Consider the following 27,372-nt stretch of genomic DNA (forward strand, 5'->3'; position numbering starts at 1 on the left):
AAATCTTTTGTGTCTCTTTCTTATTCTTTAAAATCCTTTTATATGCATTTTACTTTTATATAATCCAATAAAAATCAGCTTTAATTTATTTATTTTTACAAGTACTTTAAATGATGATTTTTCCTGTAACATTTTCAAGTTATATGACAGAAGTATATAACTTAAAAACTAGTATCATATCTGCACTTAAACTATGCATGATTTTCAGGATGACCAAAGAATTATGTAGAGTAGAGGAAGAAGAAATTAATATGGGTAATCACCATGATCAAATGGTGCTAAGAATTTCATCCCTAAATTTATTTAATTCAAATGAAAGAACTTGAACACTAAAATTTTCATTATTCCTTTATGATTTTCCATTATCCACCAAATCAAAGCAGTCGCTGGGAAGAGCCCAAGCTAATCCCTTTTTAAATTAGCGAAAATGGATCGGAAGTTAAATACAACAAAGATCAAGATTACCGTCCGTAGATTAGCTATATTAATTAAGCAAAGCCAGAAACAGAAATAATATCCCACTAATCATCTGTGAGGGGCTCCACCTGAACTCCCCCAGTAACACTATCATCACCGTCGCCATCGCCATCGCCATGATCACCATCACCGGTGATCTGATCAAGAACGAGCACCAATCCCATGGCAAAAGCCCCATCGAAGCCAGGCTTAACGCAAAGAGAGAAAGCGTCCTTCCCAAGCACCACTTGGGTGGAAGCATCTACTTTGCGTCGGATCTCAGCCACTGTTTCCTTCGCCGCATCCAAGATCGTGCAACAGCGTTGTGCAAAGTTGCCCTCGATCTGGTACTCCTCCCCTGGGTCGCTAAATACCTCCACGTTCACGTTCGACCGTCCGATCATCGAGGATCTCCGCACGCTGAAGGTCGCTTTCTGCCCGTCGATTCTCTCCCCTATAAACCCCTCCCACCGGTGATGCAGACTCGGCCGCTGTGTTTCACAAACAAAAAGTATTTGAGTTAACTCGCACAGTCTACCGGAATCGTTCAAATCAACGAGTCAAGAACAATACAAAGGGAAGTAAATTAATACCCATTAAAAAAAAAAAAAAAAAAAAAAAACGAGATTTTCACGACAGTTTTAGTTGGCATTGGCAAATTTAGTTTCCATAATTGTTTAAACTACTCCCCGAGTTGACTCGGCACTCCTGAGTCACGATTAACACTTTCACTAAACTAAAATCAAATCGGTAATCCATTAGAAAACAAGAAAAACAAAGGCGACCCATTTAGGTTCATTTCATGCACGATTCAAAAACTCACAAACTTGTAATGAATACGATTCAACCATTTCGCAATTTCTATACGTTCTTTTTTTTTAATGAAAAATAGGCCCTAACTTGACTCACTGAGTCGAATCGTGGTCATAACGAAAAAGCCTACATTACCTTTCGCCGGACAGTGAGGAGGCACCTTCCGTGAGGGTCCATGAGAACGATTTCACCCTTGTCATGGGTCTCCGGACCGTACGAGTCGACTCGGAAGACCAGGTCGCCCTTGCAATCATACACGGAGAACCCATCATTGGCAAAGAACAGAGAGGTCTTTAGGACGGTGAGATGAGTCTCCTCTTGGAATACGAACCCAGCTTCCACAACGAAGCCTTCTTTCATCTCTAGTCGGCTTCCTTAAAATTTCCGAAGACTTTGATTATTGCACAACAATGGTTTCGGGTCTGTTTGTTTCGGGCCTTTGAGGTTGTTGAATAATATTATTGGAGCGTTGAAGAAATCTAAACGTTGGGAGGAAGATAGAGTGGAGATACAAGGGAGAGGGGACGCGTACGGTGAGAACCCGGAGCTCATGGTTTGACACGTGGGATTTTTGGTTTGAAAATTGATTCTTCTTAGAATCATAGGTTGGTTCCATTTGATAGATTCCATCGTATGGTTTCACGTGAGACCCATCCGTATTTTTAAAATGATGCATAACAATTACATAATTATTATGCACTAATCGCTCCTTGGTTGGTTTTGCATTTCAGAGCATCTCTGAAGAGACAAGCTCTCTTTTCCTTTCCTTTTTTTTACTAATACCAAAAAATAAAAAAAAAATAAAAAAAGAGTCAAAATATACAGGAACAATTTTTCTAGTATAACATTGAATAATAAAATCATATTACCTTTACCTCGTATACAAACATTTTTTCAATCGAAACACCAAAAAAAAAAAAAAAAAAATTGGCTTAAATATCTTATACACTCCTATGGTTTAAAAACTTTATTTGATGCCCCCTCAGTTTTCATTTTTTTTATACGTGGTATTTGTGCTATGCGAAAAGACGAAAATTGTACATTTGTCAATTTTTCCGTCCAAAACTGACGGATTTCCACGTCAGTGACACGTGGCACCATTGAAATTGCGACACATAGCTACACCATTTTTAAAAAAATTTTAAGCATTTTTAAAAATAAAAAATAAATAAAAAAATTAAGGGTGGCTGAGCCACTCTTTTTGGGCCTCCCCATTTGGCGAACCACCCCTGTCTCCTCGTGGCCCAAGGGGGTGGTTTGGCCACCCCCATGGTCTAAAACCCTTTTTTTTTTTTTTTTTTTTTCACTTTGGCTCAGAGCGGACCGACCGGTCTGGGGGTGGCCCAACCACCCCCAGGCCAAATGGGGGGGGGCATGTGGCCCAAAGCCACCCCTAATATTTTTTTATTTATTTATTTTTTTTTAAAAAAAGGGGGCGAAATATTAAAAAAAAATTGTGTAGTCACGTGTCGCAATTTTCAATGGTGTCACGTGTCACTAAGGTGGAAATCCGTCAGTTTTAGACGGAAAAATTGACAGAGGTACCATTTCCGTCTTTTCACATAGCACAGGTACCATATACGAATATATATATATAAGAGGACAAAGAGGTATTTAACCCAAAAAAAAATAAAAAATAAAAATAAAAATAAAAATAATTATCAAACACATCTAAAGATTTCAAATGAAATAGATAATATTTATTTCATAGTCAGAATTTAATAGTTGATATTTTTAATGGAGTACACGATGTCAATTTCTCTGTGGTTAGAGAGAAGAGGAGGTTTTCTAGTGGAGAAGGTGTTGAAAAAATGAAGATGGTGAAAAAAATGTATTCTCCATATTACCCCTGCCACGTGTAATTTTTCAATTAAAAAACAAAAATTAAAAACTAAAAAAACTAATTTTTTATTTTTTATTTTTTTTTTAAAAAAAATAGAAAATATGGGATTTGCGGGTGGCTGCCGAGCCACCCCCTTGGGGAGGGGGGTGGCTCGCAGGCCACCCTGGCCCCTGGGGGTGGTTGAGCGCCACCCCTCGAGCCTTAGGGGTGGCTTTCAGGCCACCCCAAATGGATTTCAGGGTGGCTCGTAAGCCACCCCTAGGGCTCAGGGGGTGGCGCACGGCAATCCCCGACCCCAGGGGTGGCTACGCGCCACCCTCCCAGCCCTAGGGGTGGCTTTCGGGCCACCCCGAAATCCATTTGGGGTGGCCCGAAAAGCCATCCCTAGGGCTCGGTGGGTGGCGCGCGACCACTCCCGTCCACCCCCGGCCCCAAGGGTGGCCGCCACCCCCCGAGCTCTAGGGGTGGCTTTCGGGCTATCCCGAAATCCATTTGGAGTGGCCCAAAAAGCCACCCCTAGGGCTCGGTGGGTGGCGCGCGGCCACACCCGGCCACTGGGGGTAGCCGCGCGGCCACACCCAGCCCCTGGGGGTGGCCGCGTGCCACCCCCCGAGCCCTAGGGGTGGCTTGCGAGCCACCCCCCAATCGCTGGGATGGCCGCGAGCCACCAGATTTTCCTTTTTGTTTTTTTGAAAAAAATAAATAAATAAGTTTTTTTTAGTTTACTTTTTTTTTTTTTTTTTTAGTTTTTAGTTTTTTTTTTTTTAAAAAAAATATTTTTTAATTAAAAAATGATACATGGCAGCGGTAATACGGGATATTTCGCCAAATGGGGCATTTTTCAAAGGTTTTGGTAGTTTTGGGGGCCGGAGTTGGAGTGTTGGCAGTTTGTGGGACTAAACGCAAAATGAGTGGTAATTTGGGGGGCTAAACCGTAATTTTTCCTAATTTCTAACTTAAGGAAACTAACTTGCCTAATTTTGTTTATGCAGAACTATGGCGATCGATCAGCAGGAATTGGCAATCAAGCGCTGTGTCGATCGATCGCCCTCGCGTGTTATCCTATTTCTGATCTCCTATAATTTTATGGTCCAGTTGGTTTATTTAATCAGTTAGAACTATAAATGTGCCTAAAATATAAATGATTATTCAATCCTATAAATATTCATATCAAATATTAATGAATATTTATTCTTATAAATATTCATATATTCTTTTGTCTTATTATTAGGTCTTAAATTTCTATTTTAAGTCGTTATATTTTATGTCTTAAAATCTGGAGCGCTAAAGACCTAGTATCGGCTGCCACCTCGCATTCTGACTTTTTTTGGGATATCTCCTTGTTTTCAACAGCGGAATAATTACCGTATACACTGAAATCCATAGAATTTGGCAGATATGATTCTGTTGGCTCTCCTAACGGCTTCCTTAATAACTCCTCCAAGGTTGTAACGGGCGTCAGTTTCCCTTCCATGCTCCCAGAATCTTGCTTGCCATAAATACTTTCCTTACTAGCCTTTGTAATTGATTTGGGAGGGTCCGTGATTGTAGGATTGAGGATTTCCTTGTTGTATCGCCAGTCAAGTGGACGTTCCGGCCGACCCCTATGCTCTGGCCAGAATTTGTTTTAGCATCTTTGTCTTGTGAGGATTCTGCTTGTACCAAACTTGATGTTGGTGGTCCACCCTTCCAGTACCGGAGATCATCAGTCCGTAACCAAACTCTTCATTGTTTTGCTGGTACCTCCTCATTAAGCCAGAACCCTTTGCTGCCCTTGCAACTGGTACTCGCATGATAAATCCGACCGCATGCATAACAAAATTGCGGCAATTTTTCATACTTGAATGTCACCCAAATGGATTTCCCGTTCAGGTGAAGGGCTCGGCCCCTGTCCAATGGTTTTGTCAGATCAATGTTGACCCAAAGCTGCAAGCAGCGTCCCCATCCAACCCCATCTCTGGTGACGTCTACCTCATCCACCATCCCCATAGTTGCCCTAATCCTATGCCCCACCTCACAGTTCATGCAGATGACGGGCATATTATGAACTTGTACCCAAAATAGAGATTGGGTAAAATCCATCTGTGTTGGGGGAATACTATCCTCCACCTCCTTTAGAACAAAGACGGTTCGATCGAATAGCCACAAAAGTCCTTCCTTGTCCCTGTTTTTGTCATTCTCATTTGAGAATTCAATAAGCCACAAGTTGTCGTGAATTTCTTTGAAGGCCACACAATCCAAAATCTTCCATAGCTGGGACATCTACGTCCAAAATGCTTCTTTTGGGATTCGTCGATCGGACATTAGGCACCCAATGAGATATCTCCCACTCTTCAAACGCAAATCAGCAGTTTCATCTTCGGAGATGGTGATGCCCACCTTCTCCCCTTCCGTTAGAGTCATCTTTCCGCATAGTGTTTCAATAGAGTCCACCATCATGAATGCATCGAAGTTCAAATGATGGTTCAGCCAAGCAAGGGAAATCAAATAGACTAAAATTCTCAGCCGGGTTAATCGGTAAGAGACTAAAACACTGACCTCGTGGGGTTCCACAGAGAGAGAACCTAGGGGGAGGACTCCTTCGTATCTTCTCATCAAAAGACTTCTTGATATTAATCCTAAAGCATTTTACACACCATATAGTTGTCATAGTCTTAACCTTGTAATAAGCAAATGGCCAATTCTTGTCCTAAAGCTATAAATATTTTTGAAGTTGTACAACGTATATATTCTTTGTTTTCTTCAACTACAAAATGATGAAAAATTTTACAAGATAATGTGTCGGATTTAACTCTTGAGCCTCTCTCACAAGCACGTTGGGAAAGTCGGATTAAACATGTTAAAGCAACAAAGTTTCAAACTACGCAGATTAGAGATGCTTTGTTGCAATTAGAAAAAACAAGTGAAGATCCTAAAACAAAAATGAAGCTAATTCTTAAGCAGCCTATGAGATTGAAAGTTTGGAATTCTTTTTAAGCATGACTATTTGGTATGATATATTATTTTTCGTTAATACTATCAGTAAAAATTTATAATCAGAAGACATGCATATTGATGTTGATATAGATCAATTAAAATGTCTTCTTTCTTACTTTAAAAGAAAAATGTAATTCATTAAAAATGCATAATTCATAGAAAGAAACGGTTTGATGATATTGCCAATGAAGAGACAACACAATCTGTTGAAGAATCTTTTAGAAGTAATCTTACTTCTTATATATAGTAGATCAAGCCATTTCTTCAATTCAAAGTAGGTTTGAACAATTTCAGATTTAAGAAATTAAAATCACTAGACGATGATAGAAAAAAAAGTCTTAATCTTGAAGGTTTTCTAACACATGATATCTATTATAATATTGATGGCTTATATTTATTTTTTAGAACTAAAAATTTTGAAAGAAATTTTACAAATAGAAGAAAGTACTCCAATTGATACATTAAATTATATAAAAAGACTTGATTCTTTTCTTAATTCAAGTATCGCTTATAGAATTTTATTGACAATACCTGTTACAGTTGCTTCTGTAAAAAGAAGTTTTTCAAAATTAAAATTGATAAAATCCTACCTCAGGTCAACAATATCACAAGAAAGATTAAATGGATTAACCATATTATCAATTGAAAATGAAATGTTAGGAAAAGTTGAATATAAGATTTTATAAGTAATTTTGCATCCCGAAAAGCGAGAAGAATGAATTTTAAATAAAATTGTAATATTAAATTAAATAATATTTAATTTTAAATAAAAAGCATCATTTAAACTTCTCATCTTAGGCCTCAAATGTATCGCGCCCGGCCCTGCCTACACCACTAGTAATGCCGTAGGTTGTGACCGCCATCCGTCGAGTGTCGCAGTGGTCGCTCTTGCTAATGGATTCAAGGAACCCTAGATCTACTGTCTCTAGACAAATTGACAATAAGATCAAGCTTATATAATGGTAGCCATGTCAAATGCAATTAATTATTTCATTTTACATGCATAGACTTATAAAACTCACATGATGCATCATTCCTTTTTCAAATACTCGTTTACACAAAAGTGGAGTTCACGTCGTTATACAAGATAGTTCATGTGAGTATAAAACATGCACGATTAATAATAAAAATAGACATGCTATAAAGCTTTGATAAAAGTTTTCACATGAGTTTCACTCACCTCGGTCACAAAGGTCCTATATATTGGTATCCTCAAATCCTTCAATACCGTCTCCTACGAAAGGTTAGTCATACTTCTAGGATAAAACACTGTCAAAACCCTAAAATTGGACTTTTATACATTATGGCCAACTGACAGATCGATCGTTGTTGGGGAAGGTTTGATTGTTCAGAACGTTTGATCATTCTTGGCAACGTTCAATCATTAGCAACGATCGATCGTTGCTCAGGATGTTCGACCAATCCCTAAGCATAAACTCTAAAAACCTAAAAAGGTCCTACCTTTAACCTGCCTAACATGATCCAAGGCCCCAACATATTTCTTAAATACCTTTCTAAGCACAAACCATACCTCAAAACAAGAACCTACCACCAAAATTCAAACATTTCTCTCCAAAAATCCAACCTTTACTAAAACACAACGCCTCTTTAAAAACAAACTCCAAAACACAAGAACCTACAAGTTACCATCTCAAACAATAAGATACAAAGCAAGGTAAACGAAATAGTCCAAGTATCCCCAAAGATTCCAACTTTCTAATCCTAAAATCATCATCAACCCATCAAAAATCACTATAGGAATCTCTAACAACAATCCCACAAACACACACACTAAACATAAACTAAACAAGCACAAGGCACAAGGCACCGTGGTTTCGGCCACCCCCATTTATCCATTTGGGGGTGGCCGAACCACCCATTAATTTTTTTTTCTTGGTTTTACAATTTATTTTTTATATTTTATTTTTTTAATGAAGTATATGTTGACACATGTCAAATTTGGAATGGTTTGACGTGTAAATCTGTTAGTTTTCTTAACGGCAAATCGACCGATGTACTATTTGGATATGCCCATAGACGAGGCACTACCTATGATCGAAAGTGAGACCGATGTGGGAAAAAATAAAGTTGTTAAAACTCAAGGGGACAAAAAGGTATTTACCTAATAACTTTTATGGGTTTTTTGGGGAGCAAAATACAAAACTGTCTAAATTGACACGCAATAGGAGAATGGGGGGCTCAATGTCACTTTTTAAAGTTTGCATGCGTAAATAAAAATGTGGTGGTAATTCAAGAGCTAAAGTATATTTTCCTCCATTTTAATTAAGGGGGCTAATATGAAAAGAAACACTGCAATTTTCTGTTTTTTCCCTTTTGGTTTAATTTTTTTCAAATGGATTTTTTAGTAACTTTATGAGTATTTTGGGTTGAAAAACGTACGTAAAGTGTCTAATTTAACACGCGGTGGTAGTATAAGGTCTCAGACGTCACTTTTTAAAGTTTGGACATGTAAATAAAAATGTGGTGGTAATGCATAGGGTAAAGTATTTTTTTTCAGAAAAATAGAGTTATTTGTATACATATATATATATATATTCTACGTAAGAGGTGAAATGGCACTAAAGCTGAATAGATGATAATGATTTATAAGCAGGTTGTCCCACATTGGCCAAGGAGCGAAAGATGGATGAGTTTACAAGCACCGTACCACGGGTCCTCTTCTAATGGTTCTGTAATTGCATGCATGGATGAGTTATCTTTGGAGGTCTTTCTTATAAACCATTTCTCATAATTAGCACTAGTATCAATTTTCCCCTTTACCCAATTCCCTTGCTATTGCATAGGGACAATAAGAAAAGAAAGTTCTTAGAATGTCTGAATTACACTCCTTCGCAATTGGGCTAATTTAATTACATGCAACAAGATAGAAGACGAAATGATGTGGAAAGCTTCCAATTGCTGGAACTCTGGACGCTGTCGCTGTTGGAAATTTAAATCATGATCATTCCAATATTGGAGGGTGAGAATTGAGAAAAGTTCAAAAGGCCCCAAATTTCAAGGGCTGATCATGTTTTCCAAGTGTTTTTTTTTTTTTTTTTTCTTGGCTCATGTTTTTCCAAGTCTTGTTTTGTAATTAATATCTGTTTACTCGTTGCGTACAAACACGTAAATCAAGTCACAACTAATCATGTGCTCAAAGTCAATTAATTGGAAGATATAATACTTCCTCGTAGCTTCTTGGTGTGTGTTAATTTGGTATAAACTTTAACCCAAGAAGCATGGAAAAGTACAGAGAAAGGGAAATTTAAAGAGAAATGAAGGGAAAAAAAAATATTAATAATAATTGTAGTGGTTAATCTAAAAATAGTAAATGAGTGCAATTATATCCCTCTCTAACCAGCTTCGTATTAACTAATTAACTAAATGATTATGATTTCAACTAATCCATATTCACAGGAATATATATTACTGAATATTGGCCAATTATAGTTATTTTCATAGGCCAAGTCCATTAATAAAGGGAAAGTCAAGCCATATTGAAAAGTAGAAAGTCCACCTCCATTGTACAAAATGGACCGGCACCCACGCTTCGTCGTAGCATCTAAACGGCGCCTGGTCGCGCCTTCGGTTCACCGTCAAGGACGACGCGTCTAATTAATTGGTTCTAGAGGAGCTGTTGCTCATCATTTTTGCCTGATCATTCTATATATATTCTGTGTGGAAACCTTCACATTGTCATCAAAGGCATATATACAATACAACACGCAGAGGCATACAATTACTACAATTGAGAGAATGGACAAGTTCATCATCATTGTTGTGATTGTTTTGTCTGCAATGCTTTTACAATGCTTTGAAGCACAAACAGTGCATGTGGTGGGAGATGGCATGGGTTGGAGCGTTCCACAACACTACAAAAAACATGGTTTTTTGCCACTTGCAGTTCGCCACGTGTACAGTCACTGTACACGTGGCGAACTGTTTGCCACGTGCAAGTGGCAACGTAAATACACGTGGCGGATCATTGTGGCACTAACTGCACAGTTGGCCACGTGTATTAATGTACACGCGGCCAACTGGCCGCAGTATAAAATATATATATATATTTTATATATTCTTTTTATATATTATTTTATATATATTTTTTTTTTACTAAAATTCTCCAAATTTATTTCATCCAAAAATATCACAAAATCAAATTGCACAAATTAATCAAAACAACAATATTTAAAAATTCGAATACCATGTACTAATAAATATATTCATTACTAACAATAACTACTTACACAACAATATTAACAAATTTTTAAATCTTGATTTAATAAAGTTATTCGTGACTAACAAAAAAAAAAATATACAAAATATCTACAAATCTGGAGGACATCGCTGCGGATCATGAGGTGCAGTCCCGGGCGTGACCTCGCCAACTGTCGATTGTCCCGCAAGAGATGGTGTAACAGGCGATGGAGTCCCGAGAGGGGATTGTTGGCTCAACAATTGTCCAGAAGGCGACAACGGACCAACTGTTGTCGCATTACCTGCAAGTAATAAAAATAATTAACCTACATAATATTATATGCAAATTTAAACAAGTAATGAGAACAAATTAAAAATAAACCTAAATGTATACATAATATGAACCATACCTGCAGGCGCACTACTAACAGATGACGTACTACCTACGTGTGCAGGTGAAGACTGTTGAGCACCAGGGCATACGAACAATAATCCTGTAGAGGACATGAAGGCCTCAAAATGTCGCATGCGCTGCTCCATAGCATCAAAATGTCGCATGCGCTGCTCCATAGCATCAAACTGTCGTATGCGCTGCTCCATGCTGTCAACCCGCTCTCTCTCGGCCTGCACTATGCCCTCCAACTCCGCAATTTTATGAGCAGCCCAATCCTGAGACGTGCCCTCGGCCGGTCCCCCCCGTGTGCGGTCCCTATACTAGAAACAAGTCCCGCGAACAGGAGTAACGTTCGGCCCAACCTGCCGAACCCTACCCGCATACTCGGGTCGCCCAACCGCTTGCTCGTACGCGTCGCCAGGTGCCCAAAGCACCGTATCTGATGAGACTGGGTCCGAGGCAGCAGGATCAGTGGACAAACTCTGTGTCATCCGCTCCTGTACGTCGTCAACATACAAAACACTGGTAATTAATAAATACTTTATCACACGCATAACTAATAATAATCGGTAACATTTAACAGTAGCATACACATAGGTCCTGTGTCCGCTCGTTCAGGTAAGTGCCGTCTTTCCTTGTGTGCGTCTTCACAAACGACTCGGCGCGAGTGGGGGGCGTGCCAGATATAGATGCCTGTCGCCATACAGTATAAATATATAACAAACATTGGATATTCATTTAATGTTAAGAAAGAACAATTATGTACAAATAAGAATTAGGGTTTTTACATATTGTTCCATACCTCATCGTGATTAAATCTGGCATAACTTTTGGACCCCAGACTATGGGGGATGTCATTCTGCTCCCGCAACCGCTTCATTCGTTCAGACCTCTCCTTTACATTGAACATTCGCAAAAAAATGTAAGAATTGATACACTTAATTACTTATGTGCTATGATTGAATGAACTGTTTATTAAAAAAACACAACATTTTAGTAATACATTGAAAGACCTACATACCACATTTATTTTTGTGCACCACTCGTGCAGTACGTCCTCCACATCCGTTCGGTCATACTTATCAAAAAAGGTATCTGGCATTCTCGCACGTATTGTCAATGGCGTGTCACCGTCTCGAATATTTAGCTGGGTCCTCAACTTCGACTTCCACGAACGGTGCTTACGGCCCATATCACCCCAGAATTCATTCTGTGCCAGGCGCTGGTCGACGGATACGGGTACATAAAATTCTTGCTGCACATTCAATCTAATAATTAATTTTAGCAGTTCAATAAAAAAATCATCTTAACTTTAATTTCACAAAATACATATATTAGTTTCATACACATACCATTATGGCATCCCACATCGCCTGCTTAATCTGTTTATCTACCTTTGCCCATTTGTCCCGCAAGTGAATGTGGGACCCGCTCCGCAACATCTTACCCGCAGCCCGTCTATAACGATTGCATGCTCGTCCCACGGGTTGTGTTGCAGCATTGTACTGCAACACAACTTTCTTACCCCTCGGGAGCACCCAATTTCTCTCTGGGTCCTTAATTACCTCAAAATAGATGCTCCCGTCTGGGTTATACCCTAGTCAATAAATAATAAACGTTAATATATTAACACTAAATAACTTAATTATATTAATAAATTAAGAATTCAATTTAAATATTATACGAACTTGCTAAATTAAGATATAATGATGTATAAAAATGTACTTACCCATCAGCCGAATATGGTCGAACGCTATGTGCTCGGTCGCTGGGTCACCAGCATGCTCCTCGCCTACCTCATCTTCTGGGTGATGCTCATCATCATGATCGTCATCCGAAGCCATATCCTGGGGGACATCATGGGCTAACTGATCAAGACCCAACATCACAGGGTTCCCCTCGCGGGGCAGCTGGCTCTCCCCCACATCTGGGTCCTGACTCTCCCCATGAAGCGGCAACTGGCTCTGTCCATAAGCATGCATCTGGCTCTCCCCAGGTGCCGGGCCCTGGCCCCCCGCCAGTGCCGACAGCTGTCCCGACCGCATACCCGGCATAGGCATCCCCCCCCGCTGTGGCAGGGGGAATCTGTCATCCTGAGTCTCACTATCAGGGTTGACTGGCATAGGTGGTGTAAGAGGGTGTGGATAGTACAACGGAAATCTGCTCAGATCATGACACTCTCGCGCCCACCATCGATCAATATGACCCGGTGAGGTCAGCCCCAACTGCGATAACGTCGTGTATGGAGAAGGAGAAGGAGAATATCCATCTGAGCTCGTCTGGTCGGGATCTGACCTGCTCATCCCCGCCGTACCCAAGGGCAATGGTCTATAAACGGCGTCCGGGTGGTGTGGCCACGGTGTAGTATGTAGTGCCGCTGACATCGCCGGTGTGGACGTAGGCGGGTATAGAGAAGGAGAATATCCAGCTGTGCTCGTCTGCCCGGGATCTGACCTGCTCATCCCCGCCGTACCCGGGGGCAATGGTCTGTAAACGGCGTCCGGGTGGTGTGCCCACGGTGTGGTATGTAGTGCCGCTGACATCGCCGGTGTGGATGTAGTCGTGCAAGGCACGGGTAGGCGTGGTGCACGATGTGCGCAAGTAGGGGGTCTCTGGTCCATCGAAACCTGCGAACAAATGTGAGACAAATTATTTGAAATTCGTTTTAATTTTAATATTAAAAAAGAATATGCATAATATAGAATGAGCTCTATGCAAACTAACAAAAGTACTTTGAGTTTAAGCAAATTGTACCAATAATAAATATAGCAATCATTCTATAACAGGAGCTTCAATCGGATCAATGTCGGACCTGTCATGATCGAATTCATCATTTATATCATGCAGGTCATCAGTGGGTAATATGATCGGTACACACTCGTGATATGCATTATCTGCATCACTACTCCCTTCCCCCTGACCAACATCGTACACGTTGCGCGGTTTAGTCCTCACGGTACAAAACCAGTTTGGGTTCCTTTCATCCTCGACATAAAACACTTGGTCTACCTGAGATGTAAGCACGTAAGGCTCGTCAGTAAGCAGTTCTCCCCTGTGGACGAGGTGAGTGAAGTTGACAAACGCTAGACCATACTGGTCGACTCTAAATCCTCTGTCCATCGTGGGGTCCGCCCAATTGCACTTAAATAGGACGTACGTAGTCCTATCGTAGTACTCGACCTCAACCACATCGGTTAACTGCCCGTAGTAGGTTTCGCATTCAACGGTTGGCACACATACGCCGCTGTTCTGAGTCCTCCTTCCCACATCATGGGCTAGCGTGCGGAACAGTTTCCCGTTTACCACGTACCTGTTATACTTCACTGCTGTCTCCTTCAACCCTCTACTGCGCATAACCAATTTCATCCCCAATTCCTCCCTACCTTGATCGTCAAGGCCATCAACCTATGTTATCATTTCATATATTAGAAGAATACATCGGTTAATAGCGGCATATTGTCGAATCCTATCTTAAATTGACACTGAAAATAGGTAAATATTATATACGAAAATACCACTATTTCCTTACATATGCGCGGTACCACTCGCAGAACTGCTCGTGATGTTGGGCTTCAATTAGAGCGTCTGTGATGCAACCCCTAACGCATGATCGCCTAATAGCGTCTTTGTGCATCCTACATTCATCGGATATAATTAAAAAACTAGTTATTATCAATTATATCATTTGAATCCGGTTCAATATGTAAACACTACTTACATCCGCAAATTGAGAAACTCTTCAGAGTTGAACACAATATAACGATGGATCTGATGCATCGTCAACCGGTTCAAACTAACTCGCGTTCCCGCCCCCTTGGAACCATCAGGGTTTCTCAAAGGTCTGTTGTGGAAGGTTGGTGCATTTTCTAGATATCTCGAACAGAACGTTACTAGCTCGGTCGCTATGTAACCTTCCGCAATGCACCCCTCAGGAGCCGCTTTGTTGTGCACATTCGACTTGAAACCCCTAAGACTCCTGGTGCACACACAAACATTAAGGGCTTGTCCCCGTTTAATGCCACGAGTTACATGAAAAAAAAAATTAATAAATATATATATATATATATATATATATATATATATATATATATATATATATATATATATATATATATATATATATATATTTATATATATATATATTTATATTTTTATATATGTTCTGCTGTATTTTACCTCTCTGCCGGGTACATCCACCTATATTGCACGGGTCCGCCGAGTCTACACTCGCGCACAAGATGCACGACCAAGTGGACCATGCTAGTAAAAAACCCAAGAGGAAATACCTGTTCCAGCTTGCACAGTGTGATACAGACGTCACCCTGCAGTCGGTCCATCTCAGCTTGGGTTAGCTTGGTTGAGCATATGCCTCTGAAAAATGCTGACATCTCAACGATAGGTCTGACCACTTTGTCTGGCAATGACTGACGCAATGCAATTGGTAAAAGCTGCTGCATCAGTATGTGGCTGTCATGACTTTTTAACCCTGAAATTGTACGGTCTTTCATCCGAACACACCGTGAAATGTTAGACGCATATCCGTCTGGAACTCTCACATTTCGAAGCACCTTTAAAAAGCTATCTTTATGCTCCCTGGACATCGTGTGACAAGCCGCGGGTATAAATGTTTTACCATTTGCGGCGGTGAACGGATGCAATTTAGGTCTCAACCCCATCTCCTGCAAATCCAGCCGAGCTGCCAAGTTGTCCTTCGTTTTCCCTTTGATGTCCAAAATAGTGCCAAGTATATTGTCCATGACATTTTTCTCTATGTGCATGACATCAAGATTGTGTCTAAGCAAATTGTCCTTCCAGTACGGCAATCTGAAGAAAATACTTTTCTTCTTCCACACAACATCATCAGCACCCCGTGCACCCGTCTTCCGCTTCTTCCGTCTCGTCTTACCCGCGGTCTCATCCCCAAACGCAACTCCGTCCAACTGTTGGAGGATCTCGACCCCGCAGGGCACATCAGGAGCACATTCTAACTCCTCAGTCCCATCAAACGTTCTTCTGTTCAGCCGCCACAGATGTTCGGTTGGCAAGTACCTCCTGTGTCCCATGTAACAAAATTTACAACCGTTCTTCAGATATTTAGAACGTGTCGAATGCATGCAACAAGGACATGCCTTCACACCTTTGTTAGGCCAACCGGATAAATCTGCATACGCCGGGAAGTTGTTTATTGTCCACATCAACTGAGCACGCATATTGAAATTCTCCATCTTCGCAGCATCTAGTGTTCGTACCCCTACATCCCACAGCTCCAACAGCTCATCAATCAGTGGCTGAAGGTAGACGTCGATATCCATACCAGGTGAGATCGGTCCGGGGATAACCAGTGACAGGATGAACGACGTCTGTTTCATGCACATCCAATGAGGCAAATTGTACGGTACAAGCAATACGGGCCATGTGCTGTGGGATGTACTCATGTTCCCAAATGGATTGAATCCATCTGCTGTCAGTCCAAGCCGCACGTTCCTACTGTCAGCCATAAAATCCGAATGTAGAGAGTCGAACGATCTCCATGCCTCACCGTCCGCGGGGTGCCTCAATACGCTGTCCTTAGTGCGGCCATCTGCATGCCATCTCATATTGTGCGCCGTGTGCTCCGACATGAATAACCTCTGTAACCGTGGGATGAGTGGAAACCATCTCAACACCTTCACTGGACGTTTTTTCCTCGACGATATTACCTCACCATCCTGATCGAAATGTATATCAGCCATCCACTTAGATTCTCCACATACGGTGCAGGTATCTAGATCTTTATTGTCTTTCCAGAATAGCATACAGTCATTACGGCACGCCGGAATCTTCTCATACCCGAGACCCATGGAACTGAGGAATTTCTTCGCCTCGTACGTATTCACCGGCAATGCCTCATCGCAAGGAGGCAATAACTGACTGACAAGCTCAAGAATATCAGAAAAAATCTTGTTACTAATACCTCCAATGCAGTTCAAGTTGTAGAAATGTACAGTAGCACTCAATTTACTGTGCTTTGTCCCGGGGTGAAGTGGCTTGTCGGCAGTCTTCAACAACTCAAGGTACTTCAATGTGTCCCTTGCAGAGGTTCCTTCATTTACTTCTCCGGGCTGGCCAACATGATCGGTATCTGATGCATCGTGCACGCCGAAGGCGTCATGCAACATGGCGTGCATGTCACCACCTTGTTCCAGGTCTCCGCCTTGTTCTGTGACTTCTACATGTTCAATGCCACATGCAGCCGTATCTGTGACACTGGGATGGTCGTGACCCCGAATAGGAACAGCAGGGTTTAGGGTTGTCTCACCGTGCATATACCAGAAACCGTATCCCGTGCACATTCCCTTCCCCCCTGTCAGGTGGGCAAGAACGTAATCTGGGGGGTGCCGCTGGTTATTCCGGCAGTACTTACATGGGCAGTAAATTTTGCCATCAACAGACCTATAGTTACGAACGGCGAATGCCACGAACGCTCTACACCCGTCGTTATACTGTGTCGTACCTCTAGGTGCTGACATCCGCGACTTGTCCATATTCATCTGTACGCGAGTTAACAGTCTGAAACGAAATATGTTATTTGATTACAGCAAATAAAGTGCTTGTTTGTTTAATGTTTGTTTTAAACAGTTAACTCAAAGTATCATTTTTTTCATACTTTTTTTAGGGGTTAGGGTTTTTTCTTTTTAGGTTTTAAGGTTAGGGTTTAGGTTTTTAAGGGTTTAGTTTTTAGGATTAGGGTTTAGGGTTTAGGTTTTAATATTTGTAGGGTTTAGGGTTTTTTAGGGTGTAGGGTTTTAGGGTTTAGGGTTTAACTAAAATAAAATAGTAATAAAAAAAAATTAAAAAAAAAGAGAGATCTCGAACCTTTTTCTTTTATATTTTTAAATATTCTTCTTTCTTTTTTTAGGCTTTAGGGTTTTGTTATTTTTATTTTTAGGGTTTAGGGTTTTAGGTTTTTAGGGTTTAGTTTTTAGGGTTTGGGTTTAAAGGTTAGGGCTTAGGTTGTTAGGGTTTAGTTTTTAGGGTTAGGGTTAAAAAGGTTAGAGTTTAGGTTTTAAGGGTTTAGTTTTTAGGGTTTCGGTTTTAAGGGTTTAGTTTTTAAGGTTAGGGTTTAGGTTTAGGGTTTAGGGTTTAGTTTTTAGGGTTAGGGTTTTAAGGGTTTAGTTTTTAAGGTTAGGGTTTAGGTTTTTAGGGTTCTAGTTTTTAGGGTTTGGGTTTAAAGGTTAGGGCTTAGGTTGTTAGGGTTTAGTTTTTAGGGTTAGGGTTAAAAAGGTTAGGGTTTAGGTTTTAAGGGTTTAGTTTTTAGGGTTTCGGTTTTAAGGGTTTAGTTTTTAAGGTTAGGGTTTAGGTTTTTAGGGTTTAGTTTTTAGGGTTTAGGGTTTAGTTTTTAAGGTTAGGGTTTAGGTTTTTAGGGTTTAGTTTTTAGGGTTTCGGTTTTAAGGGTTTAGTTTTTAAGGTTAGGGTTTAGGTTTAGGGTTTAGGGTTTAGGGTTTAGGGTTTAGTTTTTAAGGTTAGGGTTTAGGTTTAGGGTTTAGGGTTTAGGGTTTAGTTTTTAAGGTTAGGGTTTAGGTTTTTAGGGTTTAGTTTTTAGGGTTAGGGTTTAGGGTTTAGGTAAAAATATTTGTAGGGTTTAGGGTTTTAGGTGTTTAGGGTTTAGTTTGTAGGGTTAGGGTTTGGGTTTACCTCACCATAAAAAGTAATTAAAAAAAAAGAGATCTCTCCCTTTATTAATTTTTTCTTTTTTAATATTCGTCTTTCTTTATTTATGGTTTAGAGTTTTAAGGTTTCTTTTTTTAGGGTTAGGGTTAAAAAGGTTAGCGTTTAGTTTTTAGGGTTAGGGTTTAGGGTTGTTAGGGTTTTAAGGTTATGGTTTAGGTTTTTAGGGTTTAGTTTTTAGGGTTAGGGTTAAAAAGGTTAGGGTTTAGGTTTTAAGGGTTTAGTTTTTAGGGTTTCGGTTTTAAGGGTTTAGTTTTTAAGGTTAGGGTTTAGGTTTTTAGGGTTTAGTTTTTAGGGTTTAGGGTTTAGTTTTTAAGGTTAGGGTTTAGGTTTTTAGGGTTTAGTTTTTAAGGTTAGGGTTTAGGTTTTTAGGGTTTAGTTTTTAGGGTTAGGGTTTAGGGTTTAGGTTTTTAGGGTTTAGTTTTTAGGGTTTAGGGTTTAGTTTTTAAGGTTAGGGTTTAGGTTTTTAGGGTTTAGTTTTTAAGGTTAGGGTTTAGGTTTTTAGGGTTTAGTTTTTAGGGTTAGGGTTTAGGGTTTAGGTAAAAATATTTGTAGGGTTTAGGGTTTTAGGTGTTTAGGGTTTAGTTTGTAGGGTTAGGGTTTGGGTTTACCTCACCATAAAAAGTAATTAAAAAAAAAAGAGATCTCTCCCTTTATTAATTTTTTCTTTTTTAATATTCGTCTTTCTTTATTTATGGTTTAGAGTTTTAAGGTTTCTTTTTTTAGGGTTAGGGTTAAAAAGGTTAGGGTTTAGTTTTTAGGGTTAGGGTTTAGGGTTGTTAGGGTTTTAAGGTTTTGGTTTAGGTTTTTAGGGTTTAGTTTTTAGGGTTAGGGTTAAAAAGGTTAGGGTTTAGGTTTTAAGGGTTTAGTTTTTAGGGTTTCGGTTTTAAGGGTTTAGTTTTTAAGGTTAGGGTTTAGGTTTTTAGGGTTTAGTTTTTAGGGTTTAGGGTTTAGTTTTTATGGTTAGGGTTTAGGTTTTTAAGGTTTAGTTTTTAGGGTTTCGGGTTTAAGGGTTTAGTTTTTAAGGTTAGGGTTTAGGGTTTAGGGTTTAGGGTTTAGTTTTTAAGGTTAGGGTTTAGGTTTAGGGTTTAGGGTTTAGTTTTTAAGGTTAGGGTTTAGGTTTTTAGGGTTTAGTTTTTAGGGTTAGGGTTTAGGGTTTAGGTAAAAATATTTGTAGGGTTTAGGGTTTTAGGTGTTTAGGGTTTAGTTTGTAGGGTTAGGGTTTGGGTTTACCTCACCATAAAAAGTAATTAAAAAAAAAGAGATCTCTCCCTTTATTAATTTTTTCTTTTTTAATATTCGTTTTTCTTTATTTATGGTTTAGAGTTTTAAGGTTTCTTTTTTTAGGGTTAGGGTTAAAAAGGTTAGGGTTTAGTTTTTAGGGTTAGGGTTTAGGGTTGTTAGGGTTTTAAGGTTTTGGTTTTGGTTTTTAGGGTTTAGTTTTTAGGGTTAGGGTTAAAAAGGTTAGGGTTTAGGTTTTGAAGGTTTAGTTTTTAGGGTTAGGATTTTAAGGTTAGGGTTTAGGTTTTAGGGTTTAGGGTTTAGGGTTTAGGTTGTTAGGGTTTAGTTTTTAGGATTAGGGTTTTAAGGTTAGGGTTTAGGGTTTAGGGTTTAGGTTTTAGGGTTTTAAGGTTAGGGTTTAGGTTTTTAGGGTTTACGTTTTTACGGTTTAGTTTTTAGGGTTAGGGTTTTAAGGTTAGAGTTTAGGGTTTAGGGTTTAGGTTTTAGGGTTTTAAGGTTAGGATTTAGGTTTTTAGGGTTTAGTTTTTAGGGTTAGGGTTTTAAGGTTAGGGTTTTAAGGTTAGGGTTTAGGGTTTAACTAAAATAAAAAAGTAACAAAAAAATTTCACTCTTTTGTAGGGTTTAGGGTTTTTAGGGTGAACGGTATTTTGGGCTAGGGTTTAAGGTTTATGGTTTTTGCTTGTTTTTTAGAGTATAAAGCTTAGGGGTTTGGTTTTGAGATTTGATCATAGGGATTTTTATATTGGTTTTGATTTAGGGTTTAGGGTTTATTGTTTACACGTTTGTTATAAATTGAATAATAAAAATAATTATTATAAATGGTAGACGGGGGCCAAATTTAATTTTCTGTATCTATCCAATAATCGTTGGATACGATCATTTTATTATAAAATGATAGCGAGTTTACTTTGAAATGTTTTTTTTTTGTTTGTAAAAAAATTACCTGAGAATGAACAATTAAACTTTTTTTATTTGTTCTTAAAAAACCCAAAAATTGTTGAAATAGTACCGCATAGTTATTTATATTTTATTGGTTTGGATCATTGATTTTATGATGAAGTTAATAAAATAATTACCACAAATAATAATCCACACACCAATTCGTAGTACAGTAAAACATATTACAAAAAAAAAAAATAAAAAAAAAAAATACCACAACTGTACGAATATTTTTCATGCATAACGACCAACCACATCAAAATACATAAAATTACACAACAATAGATATTCAAACCCAACAAAATTAACAGCATTGCATAGACCATTATTAATTGCTAAATCCACAATTATTATATGAAACTATTAAAAAAAATTAGAAACAGATTTTAAACAAATTAATTTAAATGCACCAAGTTTATTATAGCCAAAAATAAAGAAAAAAAATTAATGGTAAAATTACTCACAAATTTTTTTTTTTGAGTGATTTGTATGCTCCTTAGCCAAAATGTACCTGCATTAAAACATATTAGTCCCAAAATAATATTCACGTACAAGGCAGAGAGAGAGAAAGAGTCAAAGAGATGGGTGTAGAGAGAGAGAGGTCCAGACCTACTGTGGTTCGGTTAGAGAGAGAGAGAGAGAGAGCTAGAGAGAGACAGAGAGATAGAGAGAGAGAGAGAGAGGGAGATGTAGAGAGAGATAGGACCTGGTTCAGTTAGAGAGAGAGAGAGAGACTTAGAGAGAGAGAGAGCTAGAGAGAGACAGAGAGATAGAGAGAGAGACAGAGAGAAAGAGAGAGAGAGAGAGAGAGAGAGAGAGAGAGAGAGATAGCTAGAAAGAGAGAGAGCTAAAGAGAGATAGGACCTGGTTCGGTTAGAGAGAGAGAGAGAGAGAGAGAGAGATAGAGAGAGAGAGAGAGAGAGAGCATGCACCTATTGGGCCAACCCGCGTGGTGCAGTGACGGCCGGAGAGGGAGCTGGCCGGAGAAGACACCAGAGGGCGGTGGTCGGTGGACGGAGAAGGAGAGAGAGAGAGCCGAGTGAGAGAGAGAGAGGTGAGGGAGAGAAATGTGTGGATCGCATGGGGTAGCTCTGGAAGCTACCTTGTTTTTTTTTTTTTTTTTTTTGAATTAATTAAAAACGAGGCCAGGTGGCGCGCGGGAATTGTCCCGCGCAGGTCACCTGGCCAAAAATTGGCCGCGTGGCGTAATGCCACGCGGCCAATTAGAGACGTGTATAATAATACACGTCTCTATCGGTTTTTTAATTAGAGACGTGTATAATAATACACGTATAATAATAGACGTGTATAATAATACACGTCCGACCCTAAGTGTATGTAATATATATAGTGTTAAACGTTTACGTAAACTCTAACCCATAAAACTAAACCATAAACGATAACCCTAAAACTAATTCTTAAACCCTAAGTCTCTGTTAAGTTTCATATATATATATAGGTCCTATATATATATAGGGTTAGGGTTTTATTAGATTAGTATTCCATTAACGTAAATCCTAATTAGAGTTAGGGTTTACTTATAAGTATACCATATATATGTAAAGTACTCAACACGTAAAACGTAAATATACTATAAACATATTGCACGTAGCCCATAACCCCTAACCCTATGTTTATATACTATATATAGTCATAAACCCTAACCCTAAGTGTATGTACTTTGTTATGTTGCATATTGTTTTTTTGTTCCTCGCCGTATAATTATGCATATATATATAGCACAAATTTGGGTTATTTATGCATTTAGTACTCTATATAAACATAAACCTTAACACTAAGTGTATATACAACGTTATTATATATATCTATAAACCCTAACCCTAAGTGTATATATATACTATATATAGCTATACTGTATATAGCTATATAAGTATACTATATATATATATATATATAGCCATAAACACCAATGTTAGGGTATATACAAGTAACTATAAAGGTATATAGTTTCGGCACGCCGTTTACATGCATGCATGCATGCATGCATATATTATATATATGTATATACATAATATGACAAGATAGATTTGAAATACAAATACAAATACAAATACAAACACAAACACATTCAACCCTAAGTGTATGTACTGTACAAATTGTTAAACCCTAAGTGTATGAACTGTAGAAATTGCTAAACCCTAAGCCATAAAACTAAACCGTAAACTATAAATTAAAACTAAATCCTAACCCTAAGTATATATATATATATATATATACTATACTAAACCCTGACCATAAAATTGAACCCTAAAACCCGTAATCTTAACCCTAATCTTAAGTGTATGTACCATATATATGTAAGCCATAAACCCTAACCTTAACCCTAATATTAAGTGTATGTACTATATGTAAGCCATAAACCCTAACCTTAACCCTAATATTAAGTGTATGTACTATATGTATAAGCCATAAACCCTAACCTTAACCCTAATATTAAGTGTATGTAATATATGTATAAGCCATAAACCCTAACCCTAACCCTAAATATATATACTATATATATAGTGATAAACCCTAACTCTAGGATCAAATGATAATTCGACCAAGTTTTGAACATTGAACTAGATCAAATGATAGAGGCATGCAATTTTATACTTGTGTAAGGTATGCTATAATGATCGGGACCACAAGGCGAACACATTCAAATGGATGTTCTACGAACCCTAACCCTGAGAGTATGTACTACACATACAATAAATTAAGTCCTAACGCATAAACCATATTCAAGAAACTCAACCTGCATGTAAACCCTAAAACATAACTATAAGTACATGCAATACATACTAAATATAGCACAAATTTATTGTTGGGGTATATAATAAGAATTTTTTATATAAATAAATTCAAAAATATTTAACTACAAGTACTGTACAAAACTAATTAGTTTATAAACTCTAATTTGGTATAGGGTACATAGTAATATTATCATGTACATACTATTTGTTTTTTTTTTTTTTTTTTTTTTAAAAAGGAATTCCAAAAATATTTTTCTGGAATACACCAGTTAGCCACGTGTATTTTTATACACGTGGCATTCTGTTTGACACGTGTAATTTATACACGCGGCCAATTGTTTCTACGCCCCATCTGGCCACGTGGCCAGAGACACACGCTGCCAAATGGCCGCGTGTCTACAGTAACGGTTACTGTAGACACGCGGCGATTTACAGTGTTTTTTGTAGTGCAAGCTGGTGCTGCGGCATATCAGACTTGGGCTAACAACAAGAAGTTCCTGGTTGGTGATATTTTAAGTAAGATTTCTCTCTCCCTCTTTTCCTTCTGTTAAGAAAATCATCATTAATTATCCTCGATCCTCATTCATATATATATATATATATATATATATGCATGTATTAATTTGATGTTAACATATATAACTCCTGTCTTTCAGCGTTCAACTTCGCCACAGGGGAGCACGACGTCCTCCAAGTACCAAAAGAATCCTTCGACTCCTGCAGCTCAGCCAATCCTATTGGTGACACCATCACCACTGGCCCTGTTAACATTACTCTTTCTAACGCTGGCAACCACTACTACATCTGCACCGTCGGCCAGCACTGCCAGTTTGGCCAGAAGTTAGCCATTACCGTCTCCGGCTCTCCTACGCCCACTACTCCACCCTCCCCTCAAACTACTCCTCCCTCCCCTCAAACTACTACTCCTACCACGCCTTCTCCCTCCTCAGGGACCCCTGCTCCTTGCACTCCAACTCCTACTTCGTCCCCCGCTGCATCTCCCAAGGCCGGCGGACCCACTGGTCAGACGCCGACCCCGCCCGACTCTTCATCATCTGGTGTTTTTGCTAGTTTCTTCGTCTCCTTGTTGCCCATTGCCGCGGCTTTCCTTTTATAAGGAATTAAGAACACTACTCGAGAGAATTTATACATTTTGGGTAATGCCATATATAGGTTTTTTTTTTTTTTTTATTTTTTTATTTTTTGTTGGTCGAATTTACTTCTGTACAAAAACTGTGATGTATTATTTTATTTGTGCATATGATCAATAAAGGGATTCCAACTTCTTCTTCTCTTTTTTTTTTTTTCTTTTTTTTTTTCTTTTTTTATATATATATAACGAATAAGAATTTTATATGCATGTCCACATACAGATAAATTCCGAATGCTTGAATCGTGGAAATCAAACTAATAAAGGAAAAGGGTGTTTATATATCACAACAGGAAAACGGTCTTTAGCGATGACTATTTTTTTGTTTTTTTTCCTTTACAAATACAAAGGCAGAGAAAAGGCGAGTTGTAATTACTAATTTGATTTAGTACACAGAGAAGGGAGAAAAATGAAAATACTTCCCATATTGAGATGGGAGACAACCCATCAAATTAAGTTGCATGTGAAAACATTGGCATTAGGGTGGATCTTGTCACTACAAAAATACATGAAATTTGCCACGTGCATTTTGACACGTGTACGGACACTGTACACGTGTCAAACAGGTTGCCACGCGCGCTTCGCCACGCGTGCGATGCGTGTCAGATGTGGATGTCACAAACGATGCATTTTGACACACGTATTGAAATACACGTGTCTGACGGTTAGACACGTGTATTAAATACACGTGTCAAACATTTGGACACGTGTATTCAAATACTCGTGTCTAACTGAACACGTGTATTAAATACACGTGTCTGACAGTTAGACACGTGTATTGAGATACACGTGTCAAACAGTTGGACACGTGTATTCCAATACTCATGTCTAACTGGACAAGTGTATTAAATACACGTGTCCAACTGTTCGACACGTGTATTTAATACATGTGTCAAACTGTCAGACACGTGTATCTCAATATACGTGTCTATTTTATGTTTTTTTTTAAAAAAAAATTCAAATTGTATTTTTTAATTTAATTAAATTTTTAATTAAATTCTTTAATTATATTTTTAATTTAAATTAAAAATGCAATTAAATTAAAATTTTAATTAAATTAAAAAATACAATTTGAATTTTTTTTTTTTTAATTTAGTTTTGATTATTGTCTTTTTAAATTTGTTTAGGTTAATTAATTTTTTTTTTCTCTTTTAAAAGCAATATTTAAAAAAATATTGCGTTTAAAAAAAAAAAAAAAATACAAATTACACAAATCAATAATTAATAACGTATTTGTTAAATATGCAAATATTTACAAACAAAAAATAATTACACAAAATAATTACACAAAATATTTACAAATCCGAAGGGCGTCCCTGCGAAGCACGAGGTACCGTCCCAGGTTGTTATCGCCAACCGGCGATTGCTGCGCAAGGGATGGTGTAGCGGGCGAAGGTGTAGCGACAGGGGAGTGCTGGCTTAGCAGTCGTCCAACAGGCGACAACGTACCAACCGTTGTCGAATTACCTGCAAATAATATAGACAATTAAAGTATATAATATTACTTGCAAAATTAAAGGGGTAATGAAAACAAATTGAAATTAATTTTGTCCTATACACAATATAAATCATACCTGCAGATGCACTACTAACAGACGACGTACTACCTACGTGTGCAGGTGAAGACTGAGCACCAAGACATGGTGCTAATACTCCCATGGAGGACATGAAGACCTCGAACTGTCGCATGCGCTGCTCCATAGCGTCGAACTGTTGCATGCGCTACTCCAACGCGTCATTCCTCTCTCGCTCAGCCCGTAACTCCGCTTGGATTTCTTCTATCTTCCGGGCGTGTTCGGCCCAATCCCGAGACGTGCCCTCAGATGGTCCCCCCTGTGAGCGAGGCCTGTATGAGAAACATGTCCCCCGAACAGGTGTAACGTTCGGCCCAACCTGCCGAACCCTCCCCGCATACTCAGGCCTCCCAACCGCCTGTTCGTACGCGTCGTTCGGTGCCCAACGCACCGTGTCTGATAAGACGCTCTTCGTGGCGGCTGAATCACTGGATGAACTCTGCGTCATCCTCTCCTGTACGTCGTCAACATGAAAAACTCATATACTGAATAATGACATATCACACATAATTTAAAAATATTAGTAAATTAGATCAGTAGCATACGCATAGGACCCGTGTACGTTCATTCAAGTAAGTGCCGTCCTTCCTTGTGTGGGTCTTCACGAACGACGCGGCGCGAGTGGGGGGCGTGCCAGATGTACATGTCTGTCGTCATCCAGTTGAAATATATAACAAACAGAGAGCGATAAAATAGTGTAAAGAAAAAGAAATACAATTACCAACAAATATTAAAAACATAAACATATATTTTTACACACCTCCTCGTGATTAAATTTGGCATAACTTTTGGATCCCGTACAATGGGGAAGGTCATTCTGCTCCCGCAGCCTCTTCATCCGTTCAGAGGTCGCCTACGCATTGAACATGGAAATAAAAATGTTTGCATTGACACACTTAAAGTAGTAATAAAATTAAATGAACTGTTATTAAAAAACCACAATATTTTCTTGTCATACAATTAAAAGCCTACATACCCTTTTATGCTTAGTGCACCAATCGCTCAGCAGGAACTCTACATCTGCTGCGTCATACTTTGCAAAAAAATTGTCCGGGACTCTCGCACGGATAATTTCGGGAGTGTCACCGTCTTGGATATGTAGCTTGGTTTTGAACCTCGACTTCCACGAGCGGTGCTTCCGACCTATATCATTCCACGCTTCTTGTTGTGCCTTGCACTTGTCTATTGATACAGGTAGATAGAACTCCTCCTACACATTCAATTTCAGCATTATAGGTTTAAATACTTCAAGAAAAACTTAATTTTAAGTTTAATTCAAATAAATAAATAAATTAGATTTTTAAAACATACCATTAGCGCGTCCC

General features: G+C 38.8%; 3 protein-coding genes across 3 annotated transcripts; 1 reads left to right on the forward strand and 2 right to left on the reverse strand.

The window, feature by feature from the left end:
- Positions 1 to 313: 313 nt before the first annotated feature.
- On the reverse strand, positions 314 to 1,859 carry LOC133863472 (protein LURP-one-related 5-like). Its single transcript, XM_062299409.1, has 2 exons — positions 1,405 to 1,859; positions 314 to 947 (listed from the first exon to the last, which is right to left on the reverse strand). The coding sequence occupies exons 1-2, from the start codon at positions 1,627 to 1,629 to the stop codon at positions 522 to 524; spliced, it is 651 nt and encodes a 216-aa protein (XP_062155393.1). The 5' UTR covers positions 1,630 to 1,859; the 3' UTR covers positions 314 to 521.
- Positions 1,860 to 12,033: 10,174 nt separating this feature from the next.
- Positions 12,034 to 12,618, reverse strand: LOC133863291 (uncharacterized). The gene is made up of 3 exons (XM_062299242.1): positions 12,409 to 12,618; positions 12,108 to 12,276; positions 12,034 to 12,061 (listed from the first exon to the last, which is right to left on the reverse strand). Exons 1-3 carry the CDS (start codon positions 12,563 to 12,565, stop codon positions 12,034 to 12,036), a joined length of 354 nt encoding a protein of 117 aa, XP_062155226.1. The 5' UTR covers positions 12,566 to 12,618.
- Positions 12,619 to 16,789: 4,171 nt separating this feature from the next.
- Positions 16,790 to 24,474, forward strand: LOC133863292 (cucumber peeling cupredoxin-like). Its single transcript, XM_062299243.1, has 3 exons — positions 16,790 to 16,796; positions 23,759 to 23,839; positions 23,980 to 24,474. Exons 1-3 carry the CDS (start codon positions 16,790 to 16,792, stop codon positions 24,438 to 24,440), a joined length of 549 nt encoding a protein of 182 aa, XP_062155227.1. The 3' UTR covers positions 24,441 to 24,474.
- Positions 24,475 to 27,372: the final 2,898 nt, after the last annotated feature.

Source organism: Alnus glutinosa, chromosome 3, assembly GCF_958979055.1.
Source record: "Alnus glutinosa chromosome 3, dhAlnGlut1.1, whole genome shotgun sequence".
Lineage (NCBI taxonomy): Eukaryota > Viridiplantae > Streptophyta > Magnoliopsida > Fagales > Betulaceae > Alnus > Alnus glutinosa.

Bases quoted from the DNA above. Each gene is read 5' to 3' on its own strand.
- LOC133863472 (XM_062299409.1), bottom strand. From the start codon at position 1,629: ATGAAAGAAGGCTTCGTTGTGGAAGCTGGGTTCGTATTCCAAGAGGAG. The intron at 948-1,404 runs GTAATGTAGGCT...TGTGAAACACAG, and splicing joins TCCTCACTGTCCGGCGAAAG to CGGCCGAGTCTGCATCACCG.
- LOC133863291 (XM_062299242.1), bottom strand. From the start codon at position 12,565: ATGTTGGGTCTTGATCAGTTAGCCCATGATGTCCCCCAGGATATGGCT. The intron at 12,277-12,408 runs GTAAGTACATTT...TTTATTGACTAG, and splicing joins CGACCATATTCGGCTGATGG to GGTATAACCCAGACGGGAGC. The intron at 12,062-12,107 runs GTCCCACATTCA...GTAGATAAACAG, and splicing joins GGTAAGATGTTGCGGAGCGG to ATTAAGCAGGCGATGTGGGA.
- LOC133863292 (XM_062299243.1), top strand. The intron at 23,840-23,979 runs GTAAGATTTCTC...CCTGTCTTTCAG, and splicing joins CCTGGTTGGTGATATTTTAA to CGTTCAACTTCGCCACAGGG.